General features: G+C 40.1%; 1 protein-coding gene across 2 annotated transcripts in view; it reads right to left on the reverse strand.

The window, feature by feature from the left end:
- Positions 1-12,449, reverse strand: part of MYPN (myopalladin) — a gene marked incomplete at both ends in the record, with an annotated part of 66,301 nt that overhangs the window by 13,187 nt on the left and 40,665 nt on the right. For both annotated transcript variants that reach the window (XM_082855115.1, XM_082855116.1), the window contains 3 exons: positions 416-637; positions 10,211-10,349; positions 10,723-11,313. In XM_082855115.1, the coding sequence (XP_082711241.1) occupies positions 416-637; positions 10,211-10,349; positions 10,723-11,313 (952 nt within the window). The remainder of the gene's footprint in view (positions 1-415; positions 638-10,210; positions 10,350-10,722; positions 11,314-12,449) is intronic.

Consider the following 12,449-nt stretch of genomic DNA (forward strand, 5'->3'; position numbering starts at 1 on the left):
TTCGGCATTTACCAACCTAACAGCAATAATACAAATATACCTCACTTTGTACAACAGGCATGCTGTAGATATTCAGCAGATGTTAAATAGAAAGAAAAGTATCAGTTTGGTGAGTTTGATGGTTGAGAGAATCAATAGCCCAAAATAGAGGATCATGACTAAGGAATTTATTTTCAACTTTTATAAAAATTTTAATTTACCCATAAGTTATCTGATTTTGTTTTTGCCTGGCTATTTAATGATTCTATTCCTGATTGTATCTTTTTAGTCAGATTACCTGGGCTTTGTTAATTTTCTGGTATTGATTTTCATTCCCTCTGTAGATACTGCACTAGAGTCTGGTAAGACTTTCTTGAAGGCACTGTCTATAGTTTTGCACCGTTGGTTGGCCAACTGGCTGGTCATCTTCCCCTACCTTTGGGACGGGTATCCCAACAATTTTGCAGGTGAATGTCACTGGAGAGCCTTCGGTGACCCGGAAGTGCTTGAGTCTTTTGTCAAAGATGGGAGCAATACACTTGCCCGTGGGGATCTCATCATGTTGGATTTCATCATCTGATTCATCAACAGGGGTGCGTTCCAAGCGAAACTCTATTTCATTCATCAGCCTCTGCTCAAAGCTTGAAATTTTGTACTCCTGTCAAAATGGCAAACATGTTTTAATTTCAGTTTCTGTGGGTGAGGAAGAATGTGTTCATCAATACAATGTGAGGACGAAACTTTTTAAGATTCGAATGTTAGATTTACATTGTGGAACCTCAGTAAACCAGGCATGTTCCATTTCCAGTTCCTCATCATGGAGCACTGAAGGAGATTTGTGTTTCTACTACAATCCCAAACTGTCCTAGTGAACCCTGATTCCTCACCTTCAGCATGGAGCCCCGGTAGAATATTGTAGGGAATGGAATGAAGATGGAATATAATTTTTGTAGCTACTAATAGTGTCCATTTCAATATGTAGAGCTGCCTTTGTGGTATTTTGGCAAAATTATTCTGAACTGCATTCTGATACATGCCTGCATCACCAGCTTCCTGTCTCTACTAGACATTCCCATCTGCATACTTGAGGAAAACTTGTCTTGAATAAATCTCCCTTGACCCCATGTCTGCCTACACTGTGTCTCTGCTGCCCTCACGACGAAGCTATTTGAAAGAATTTTCTATTGTTGTAGCCTCATTTCCTTGTCGCCTGTTCTCTCACTAACATACTCCAATTAGGCTTGTGTTCCTACAGTTCCACTGAGATTGCTGCTGTCGGGGTCTTCACATTTGCCAGATCCACAGATAAGTTGTCACTTATCTGTTCTTACCTTACCTGACCTTTCAATAGCATTAGACACAGATGGCTACTTTATCCTTTTTGAAACATTTTTTTTCTGTTGGTTTCCATGACACCTTCTCTTCCCCTAGCTGGTCCTTATCAGTCTCCTTTACTAGCTCTTCCTCCTCTGATCTAGGTGATCTCATCCAGTCTCACAGCTTCAGATACCTTCTGTATGCTGATGACTCCAAATCCATGTGTCTCAGCCTGGTCTCTCCCCAGAACTCATACACCCAGTGATCTACTCTACATCATGAGAGTCATATACCCACCAGTATACTCTCTGTCATGGCTTGGGTGGCTCATGGGTGCACCCATGGACCAGCTTAGCATGGTCCAAACAACATGCACTTGATTTCTGTCCCCCAGGGAAGATACTCCTACCCTGCTCTTCCCCATCTTTGGAACTGGCACCACTCTTCATCCATTTGGTTAAGTGGTTAAGCTGGTGTTTCTCACATTACCTATGGTGAAAACCAGATTTTAAAAATAGATTTTTTCAACCTGAAAAAAATCCCTATTTTTTCAATAGATTTTTCAACCAAAATAAAAATGAATTACTAGAAAAATAAAAATGAATTACTAGAAAAATAAAATAGAAAAAGCATGCAGAATTATTATATTCAGTAGACATAAAATTTCTCTGTCAAATGCTCTAGAAATTTCTTAATGGTTACTTTCAATTTCCATACTTATCTCAAGGTGGAGAGATGACAGCTTGCAGACTGGCACAGGTCTAAGACCACACTTTGAGTGCACCGAGTTAACCTAAATCTAGAACTTATCCTGGATTCCTCTGATTCCCTATCCTGCCCTATTCTATCAAGCTTAAATGTCACCTCCCTAAAGCAACTTTCCCAGGCCACTTCATCTAAAGTAACTCCCAATTCTAATTCTCTACAGAGCATGGACTGCTATCTAGTGTTTTTCTTGTTTGTATATTGATTGAATGATTGAATATATCTAAGCCTTAGAATGTTAGCATCAGAAAAGCAGAGCTCTTGTCTGTCTTGCATCCCACTATATCAACCATATATGGAATAGTGAGTGCCTGCTACATGGCAGGTGCTCCATGAGTATCTGAAGAATGAAAGAATACATGAATGACATGGGAGCCATCACTTGTTCCAACACTACTGTATCTTTGAGGAATCTGGAGCCATGTGCTTGGGGTGAGGGTGAACCCTTTGGTTAAACTTGTGACTCTAGTTAACCATAATTTTATGATTTAGGTAGGCCCCATGGAGATGGTTCTAGGATTCCCCCAAAATGGAATTTGGGAGCACATGGCTGATTTGCCCCCTAGTCATAGGCAGAGTAATTGAGTTCAGGACTCATGAGATATGTTCTCAAGCTATTAAACCACATCATTCATGTCCTCTAGCTATTGTCTTATACATATCATCGCCTGAATTTGTGCAGAATTGGAACTTAGGAAACACGGACACCAAATGTTTCTTGGTTTTAATTTCTTAGAACCAATTTTAAATCTTCCTTCTCAGCCTCATCTCAGACTGGGTGAACAAAATACATCTACAGCTCTTTCAGGGTAGAAAAATGATTCATCTCCAGTGAAGCGTATTAATTTTTAATCAGATAAACAAACTAATTAAAGTAAAAGATTGTTCACTTCTAATTTGAAACCCAATTTGGTTTAAAAGTATTAAGACTATTTTCTACATTTTGGGTTGTTTTTTTTAAAGTTAATACTTAAAGCTTCCAACTATCTACTTATTAGTTTGAACTACGTGAAATTGCCATTTTTGAGGGTTAAAAGAGGTAAAAATATCAGCAATTTCAAATTATTCAACCTAATACTATACAGCGAGTATATTTTCCATAAATACATTAACTAATCCCACAAATTTGAAATGTTTCCTAGTCTTGACAATTTAAAATCCCATAAGGAATATATTTTTTTTCCTTGTTGAATTGCATTCATGCTCCTAAATGGGTATTATTTTTCCTTTTAACAAATTTGTTTATTTTTTGGATGTTTAGGAGTAAAACCAATGAGTCATTTTATTCTCTTACTATGTGAGGTAGGTGCTAAATAGCTGTAGTATTTTAAAAATAATAGTCAAAAGCATAATTCATATAGTTTGCAAACCTCACACACAGATCCTGGAGTTCAGGATAACCCAGGCTTTTTGTGAGGGTGGCAAGGGGTCTTAGCTTCTTATGGCTTCTCATCTTGTTTCATTTAAGTCCCCAAATTCCCAATCCATTCCATACCGCCTCTAGCCACTATTTTAGTGGAGTTCTTGCTCCAAGCTAAAGAACCTTCTCTGCAGCTTCTCCTACTGCATGATGGGTGAGGGCTGGTAAGTTCCTGGCTAATTACATTGTCAGAGTTATTATGGGGGGGGGGGAATGAATTCCTGAAATTCTATATTGAAAGTATGATCTAATTTTTCCAAACAAGTATTACTGTACATTGTGGTAAGTTATGATTATATCTATACTTGAGGAACAAATGGGTGATACCTAAGGCTTTTGAGCACTTGCCTGAGAATACAAATACCACATTGTCTCCATGTATTCCAAACAGCTATTTTTAGGAACTTGATTTTACCAAGTTGGGACCTGATTTTATGGAATTTATAAATGTTTGAATTGATTTAACCAAAGGAACTATGGAAGCAATATGATGAAAATACGCAGGTTTTGTTTTTCTATAAATGTACACATATTGGTTACATATTTACTATTCTACCAGTACTACAGGTTGGGAGGTGATGAAAATAGAACACTCAATGAGTTATCTAAAATACACCATTTGTAACTATGTACTGAGGATACGGTTGTATTCTTCTGAGGCACCAAGATGAGTTAGATATCAAAAAACAAGTGAGTTGGGAGACAAAGTATCCTCCAGAAATTTCAAAGCAGGTGCTTAAGGACAGGTTAGATGATTGATATTCTTCACCTTCATCAGAGATACGAAAGAGTCAGGAGGGAGAAAATCCAGTGAGAAGACTTTGGAAAGAGCTATTAATGTCTGTGAGTGTCCCGCCTCCACCTCCACCTCTACCCCCAAAGTACCTGCCTTTCACCTCCAGTTTGTTGAGAGAGATTAAATAGACCCATTTGTAGTGTTTATTGTGTTCCTCCAGTGGATTGGTATCTGACTCCTGCCTAAGAAATGTAGAGTGAGGAGCAAGGAGGGTTTTTGTTGGTGGGCAAGCTGAAGGTTGCTTTCAGTGGCCCACACTCCTGCACTGTGTCAGGTCAGAGGACTTGTGATGGTTCCTGTCATACACATATGGGCCACATATGAGACAGAGCCAGTGTGGAGTCAGCTTTTGTCCCTCTGTGGCTGGGAAAGGAAGGAGTTGGGAACAGCAGTTAGTGAAGCAGGGGAGGAGGGAGTGAAAAAGAGAGAAGCTGGCCATACTTCCTTCCTGGCTTTAGATTTCCCATTTGTAGATTTCCCATTTGTAGAGGTCCCTGGAGTGTGCGGTGTGAGGTGTGGATGGGGGCGTTTGTGTGTGGGATCTTATTTTTGAATAAGGATTGGGGTGTTGGTTACCACAAGGACTGGTCATTTTGTATTACTCGATCAAGGTTGTATTTTGCAGCAAAGTAAATGTAGAACCTTATATGAACTAAAATTGGTCAAAATGGTTTTGAGATTACCTCACATTTGAGATTGCCAGGGGAAGGATTAGCCCCACTAGATAAATTTAAAGGGATAAAGGGAGAAAAAAATAAAATTGCTTTTAAGATACAGTTGTTGAAGGTACCAGTTATATGGTATAATATATAAGTTACAGATGCACAACAAAATAAGAGTACTGTAGGTCAAGGAGTTTCCGTGAAAGATTTCATTAAATATTTGGGAAGTTGAACCTCAGGAACAAGGAAACCCATGTAACTGTGTGGCAAGGGGTATGTGACCTGTTTCTAAAGCAGTGAATCTTTACCACTGAGATGTTTACAAAGATGCAAACCATCCCCAGAGCAGGAATTCTTTTTTTTTTTTTTTTTTTTGGTAGTGCTTTGCAGCTAAGAGTTGGTTATTCCAAGGATAACTAATCCTCTTGCACATAAATCAAGGTTGTCATGCCAAGTTGTGACTGATGGGATTCAGATTTTGTAAGGACATTTGCAAACAAGCAGTGTGTTTAAGTTAAATTTGAATGTGCTTTCTGCACTGTTCTGCACAAAGGTTGTACTACTGATCCACTGTCAGCAGCTGTACACTTTGAATTTCCAGAACTGGATTTGGGCTGTGTTCTCCATTTTCCCTTGCCTTGTCCCCTTTGTGAGTAAAAGTAGGAGTTTCTGCGTCAGCTGCTTGTAGGTGATGTCTGTGCTCAAAGGAGAGAATATTTTTCTGTGTAAATCTGGTCTGTATGGCAAGCAAGTCAAAGACATATGGCCCATCCTTTCCAGGCTTATGTTAAAGACCTTAAGTGAAAATGAATTGCATGGAATTTCAGTTGCTCTACGAAAGAAAATGAAAAGCTAAAAAAATTACATCAGAAGAGTATGCCACTTGAAAATATAATTCCTTTTTTTTTTTTCTTTAAAGATAATCCTCTTAAGGCTGATAGTTTGACAACTTGAGGCATTTGGTTTCTGGGACACATCTGCAGAAGTTTTCTTCAAACTGTCAGAGTGGTGGAGAGTGCCTTCCTCCTGCTAAGAACCACAGTGTAATGACACAACCCAATCAGATACGGCATTGCCAAGGTTCCAAATTTCCAAAACGTGGGCCATGATCTGGCACTCACTGCCCTGAGCGTGCTGCTGGCTTCCTCTACTCTGGGTCTGAGTCTGGGCTTCAGGGGCAAATAATCAGATAGGATCAAACCAGCTGGAAGAGCCTGCCCAAAGGGTTCCCAACCAACTCTGGGTACAGTGTTCACTAAAAGAAGTTTTATGTGTTAGAGAAAGTATTCTCCTTTTGTTCCTGGGTGAGCCACAGTATGGACAGCAGATAAGAGAATCCTAGATTAACTTGGAGGTTAACCTACACAGAGGATGTCTTCTTTTATGATTTATCCAATACTACATGCTTCCTTCAATAGAAATAACCAGGCTTCATGGCTTACCCCCTGTCCCTGCTGCCAAATTCTTAGAATACTATAGTAGGCACTGGGGACATGGCATTCTATAAAACACACACTCTACCTTCAAGGAGGTTGCATAAAAATACTTTAAATCCAGATTTTGTCTTTAAGAATAAATAATTACTAAATGGTTCACAGATTTATTTTATACTTAAATGTTCAGTTAACACCAGAGTTTTGCTTAATTTCAGTCTGGTTTTTTCAAAAGGCTTTCATCTTTTTAGTCAGTTGATTAAAATAGATTGTTATCATAGTAGATAGTGTCTATAATTAGGTATAATCAGAATCTCTATAGTTAAGTGAGATATTTTCCATACAGATGCAACAAATCCAAAACTTTCCCCTTGGTCAAAAGTTTGGTTATCCTATCTGAAATTAATGTAAATCCCAAAGTTGTGAGTTAATTCAGCAGATATTCCCTGAGCCCCTACTCTGGGCCAGATACAGCAGGGGTGCAGCAATGAACAAGACCCCCTCCCACCCCCTGCCAATCCCGCTCCCAGGGAGCTTGTGACTGGTGCATCCTGGGTGGGCCCACAGCAGGTGACATGGGGACACTTCACTATTCCAGCACCCAGGGTCCTACAGTGCCCACGGTGAGCGACATAAGGCCAATGACTACGTTGAATTCTTATTAGAAAAGGAACAGATCGCAAGACTGTTTGCCCTCAAGAGAGAATTTTCATAAAGAATTCATGGTCAGAGATGAAAGAGGTAAGATTTAAATAGAAGAAATGACTAAGCAGTTTAGAGAAGAAGGAGATTAGAGGAAAAAAAGGCAGAGCAAGAATTAGGTACTTATCTTTTCCCCCCTCTGTCATATAGGGTAGTATCTGGGAACCGCAGGCAGTTTTAATGAAGCCTTCATTTAAAAAATGGGGGGGAGGAGCAGAATAAAGAGATGGGAAAGTTTCCAGAGAAATGAGGTCGAGGAGGAAAATTGAAATAAGACATTAAATGTGTGTGTGTGTGCGCTTTAGACATTAACAGCCACCAACTATTTACTGGGAGCAGAACGTCATACTAAGTCATGTATGCATTAAAATCGTTGGTTGTGAAGGTTCCATCACATTTTGTGTGATCCTGGGTTCCTCTGACCTCTCAGACTCACCTTGCTAACCTAAACCAAGTGATGTCCAGTGAAGATCCACTGGTGGTGAATGATACCCTTCAAAATAAGGATGATGCAGCCTAAAATCTATAAATCTTTATCGGTTTAGAAAGCTAAACAGTTTAATAAATATGAACATCTGAAAGGATGACACCTTTGTATCACACAAAGTCCTAAGAATCAACCAGCAAATGCTAGTTGCTAATTGAAGATGTTACATAAAATGAGTTTGAGGATAAATGCTGAAGTATTACAGCAGAGAAATACAAGGTGGCAGATCCAACAAGTAAACCCTATTTCTAAAGCGTTAATTTAGAAGTTTGAGTTCTGGGGAGGACATTTTTTATAGTCAATAATATTAATTGTTCAAGGACCTTTGGTTTACGTTCATGCTCAACGTAACATGTAAATGCTTTAGAACGTTTACTATTCTTCATCTGCTTAGGAATAACATAGGGCAAGAGAGTCCAGCTTTCTGGACCTAAAAGTGGTCAGAGCAAGATAAAAAACAAATGCATACTCTTCAGAAGGAATCATTTGCTTCCCCCTCGTATGTGCAGGCTAATATGGGAGTAAGAAAACAGATCACTTTGACCCCTGTGTCCCCAAAATGCAGGTGGAGGTGGCTGTCAATACACATGTTTCTTTCTGATTGTTCTCCACTTTTTCTCAGCAAATTTTCTTCTTCTTAACTTCCTCAATGGGCCACAATACATTTAGACAGTGCTTCATGACTTTTTCACTGTCATTTCCCAAGGCAGCAATGGACAAAGCAATATTATAATATGGTCATCATTTATTCCTCAAAACTTTCTCAGAATCAACATCTACCAACCTAATGCAAGCATTCCATCTCAGACAGCTTCTTAGTTTCCTGAGTTGCATTTATGCAGCTTGGCTTTCATGATCCCTGGCCTAGAATGCTGTGTAAGATCAATTCTGTAATTAATATACCATAATAACACTCAGAAGAACATGGATGTGTCACAGATATTTGGTATATAGTTTTCACTGAAATATGGAGAGCATTGAGATGCTTTTTGAGACTCCAAGTTCCTGCTGTGAGCCCTGAAGATAATTCATGATGGAGGTTTAATAAAGAGTTCTGCTGGGTTTATGGCACTCCACTCATGGAAGTTCATGTTTATATGTACTCACATTTCAGGTAATTAAGAGAAAAACCCTACTTTCCTCTGAGTGGGGGCAATGGATTAACCTGGAACTACCTACAGAGTAACCATAAAAGTAAAACCAAACAGCCTGTGTGCTGACCTGGTATCATTTTTACAGGGTTCTAATTGCTCCCTGTCTGAGTTGTTAAAGACATAGGCTGAACACAGCTCTGATTTCAATGACACTTAGAAGGATTAACAAGCACAACTGTGATGACAGTATTATAGGAAAACAAATCTGTGCTAGACAGAGCAACGTTTATGGGGCTTGGAGGTATTTGTCGTAAAACTGCAAAAAGGCTGCAGAGTTTCAGGGAAAATGTGAAAGTGTCCTGGAGACCAGGGCTCTGGTTCTCATTCTACCACTGACAGTTTGACAACTGTGCTTCAGTTTCTCTGTCTAGAAGATGGAAGAGAAGAATAGTTACGTTGGTGTTTGCCTCCCAGAAATATATGTAATTTGACGAGATAATACCTGAAAAGTGTACTCAATTATGGCAAGCTTAAATATCCTGCTTCAAGTCAATAATTTAAAGTCAATTTTAAAAAGCATTTTAAGCTATTTTAAGCATTATTTTAAGCATTTTAAGCATTACTTTCAAGAGAATCTACTCAGTAAAAATTGTCCAACATATAACACAATGGTAAAATACTGTATATCAATGGCTCCACTGGAAGTAAGAGATAGAAACATGAAGGAAAACAGCATATGGTCAGGGGAGTCTGGAGCCTTGTTTCCAGGGGTCACTTATGTCACAAATTCCACAATATTTGGTATATAGTTTTCACTGAAATTTTATGTTATACTTAAAATAGATTTTATCAGTTCCCACCTGGGGAAATAAACCAAGAGCTAGATTATTAAAATGTAAATCTGCATTTAAAAAATAACCACCTTACAAAAAGCAAAAATAAATGGCTCCAATAAAATAGTTAGTCTTTCTTTTATGTGATGCTTACAGATGACTTTCCTTTTTCTCCTTCCGTGTAAACACTTACTAGAAAGCAGGGAGTTGTACAGGTTGAAACACAGGATATTGGCTAATGGCTATTTCACGTGCTTCAACCTAATGTAAAGATTGAGAGGAACTGGTGAGCAAACCCCAAGCACATTAGATTGAAGCAGCCAGATAAAGGATGGCTTGGAACCCCAGAGTTCCTTAAAGTCTAGGTCATCTCAAGGCTCAGATATTGAAATGTCTCAAAGATGTGACAGTGTTTGCCAATACTGAGCTGAGGATTGTTGGAATGGAAAACAGACTATCTAGTCTCTCTCCTTAACATACACTATTCTAGGTAAACGCACGTAGACAAGTAAACTGAATTAACTACCGGGCTAAATCAAGAGCTGTGGATCCATGTGGACGAGTTTCCTACGTGAACCATGGACAGTCTGTGCTTTGCCTTCCAAAACTGCAGTGTCAGCTTCACCAAGGTCAGGTGACCTGAGCATCCAAGGACTGAATTAAGCAAACTTACATTCCTTACAAAGAAATTCCAGTAAGCCGTCTGAACCCAACAATCTTACCTGCTGGTTTGATCTGACATCACTGAAATTCATTTTTTTCCCCAAGTCTAGAATCACTGCATTCTTAGTTTCACGAATGTAATCATCATTCACTGGTTGGGAAGACTTTATATGTTTCTTCATTAGTCCCTGGGATGGCCTGTAAAATAAATTCACACCTAAATCACTCATGAAAAGCACTGGCCAGGGTACAGAGGCCTAGAAACCAGTGGTTGGCATGGCAACCAGAGCCAGGAGCCATCAGGCACTTACGGAGTGCATCTTGCGAGCAAACCTTGAGCACTGCCCAGAAAATCTGTGTGTCGAGGTGTTTTCAGTATTTAAATTATAAAAATACTATTTAAAGTAATCATGTCCTTTTGTCCTAAGGTGTTCAATATCCATTTTGTGTCGAAGAGATTGGATTATGTAGGAATTCACTAAATGAAAGTCCTGTCCCAGACCAAGCTACTCTTATATGGGTCCATTCTTAAATGACATCTTTTACATCAAGAAACCTCAATGACACTTACACGGATGGTGCGCTTCTAGGCAGCCCCATGGCATTGGTGGGTGGGATGGCAGGGAGAGAAGGCAGGACGGAGCTGAGGAAAGCCACTGGGTTCTGAATCCGGCTGGTGGGAGAGACAGGAGTTGGGGACACGCAGTGGGGCTGAAACTGGTTTCCGCTGGCGATGGAAAATGTGAGTGGCAGTTGTGCTGGCTCTGTCGGACCTGGAGGAGGTGGCTCGTTTTGGACCGATACCCCTCCCAGAGATTTGGTTTGCGCCGAGGGCTGAGGAACTAAGAGGCTTTCTTTGCTCACTGTCCTCTGCATGGCTTGAGGAGTGCTGATCAGGGTGAACACTGGAGAGCTGGAAGGGGACACGGTGGCTGCGGTCGTGCTTGTGGAGGGGAAGAAGTGCTTTGGCCGGGCCAAGCTGAATGTCTGTGATGAAGGGGCCTTCACCTGCTTGCCGGACATTGTCACCGCTGGGCCAGCAGTGGAGGTCGAAACACTCATGTTGAAAGGAAACTCCTTAGGAGATGAAGGAGATGGGTTTTGCAACTGCTGTTGTTCCAGTAAGACTTGGTTGTGAAGCTGTTGTAGCTGGCTGGAATCTCTGCACGCAAAACAAGAGTGGGGAAAGAGAAGAGAAATCCGTCACCATCGCCTCAGCCTGTATAGACAGGCTGTTGACTGTTTGATGCCGATTAAGAACACACAACCAGTGTTGCCAGAAACCAGCCGATCCGATTCGGGCACGTGGGATCTAGTTCCCTGGCCAGGGATCAAACCCGTGCCCCCTGCATTGGAAGGGCGAGTCTTAACCACTGGACCGCCAAGGAAGTCCCTGTCTCTCCTTCTTTCTAAATCTGATTGCCAGGAAGAAGGGAAAGGCCACCATGATGCACAACTCCAAGAGGCGTCATTTTGTGACCCTGGAGTTGGGCAACACAGCAGCCCCATTTTAGAATGTTATAAATTAGAAAGAAGAAATAGAAAAATGGTCCTCTAGTTGGAAGTGCTCAAAGTTCTGAGATGAGCAGATAGTATCTCTGTTTCGGGACAGAAGGCACTGAGCTACATACTGATGTGTGTTACTAAAGGGGGCTAAGTTCCCTGAGAATGTGCTATATTCTTCACTGTGCCTCATTTTAGAGCAAACTTTAACAAAGCAGCTGGATGTGTCTTGGTGTTTCTCATCCTCTTCTGACAGCAGAGCTTTATAGAGAAGGTGACCATATGTCTCGATTCATTCTAGACAGTCCTGCTTTATGCCTGTTTTCCTGGCATGATTATTAATTGTGCTCTTTCACTCTCAAAAATATCATGGTTTGAATGATGGATTATATGGTCACCGTAATTATGAACATTACTTAGACTTTTCTTGTGCCTAAAGAAAAAAAAAAAGATCAAGCTGGGAGCGCTTTCTCCATTTATAGCAACCTGACTCACAGAAGCATTATATGAGTTGCCTTAAGTCCCACAGTCTATTTACTTCCTCTTAACAAAACAGTTAATTAATTTTTTAAAAAAAGAAAATGGAAAACGAAAGTGTCTAAAAGTCATATATGCATAAAGTTGTCAGGGCTGTCAAACTTTGCTGTTTAGGAGAATCTATTCTTGAATAAACAACCATAGGAACAGCCACAAGTGAGACCACAGTGCTTCAAGCCCACCGTGGTTTTATGTTCTTTGAAAATATGTTTTGGAACATAGAAGGTGATCTGCTGAACATGAGATCTATTAAAAATG

This window comes from Leucopleurus acutus (assembly GCF_964270905.1).
Source record: "Leucopleurus acutus genome assembly, chromosome: 14".
NCBI classification, from domain to species: Eukaryota; Metazoa; Chordata; class Mammalia; order Artiodactyla; family Delphinidae; genus Leucopleurus; species Leucopleurus acutus.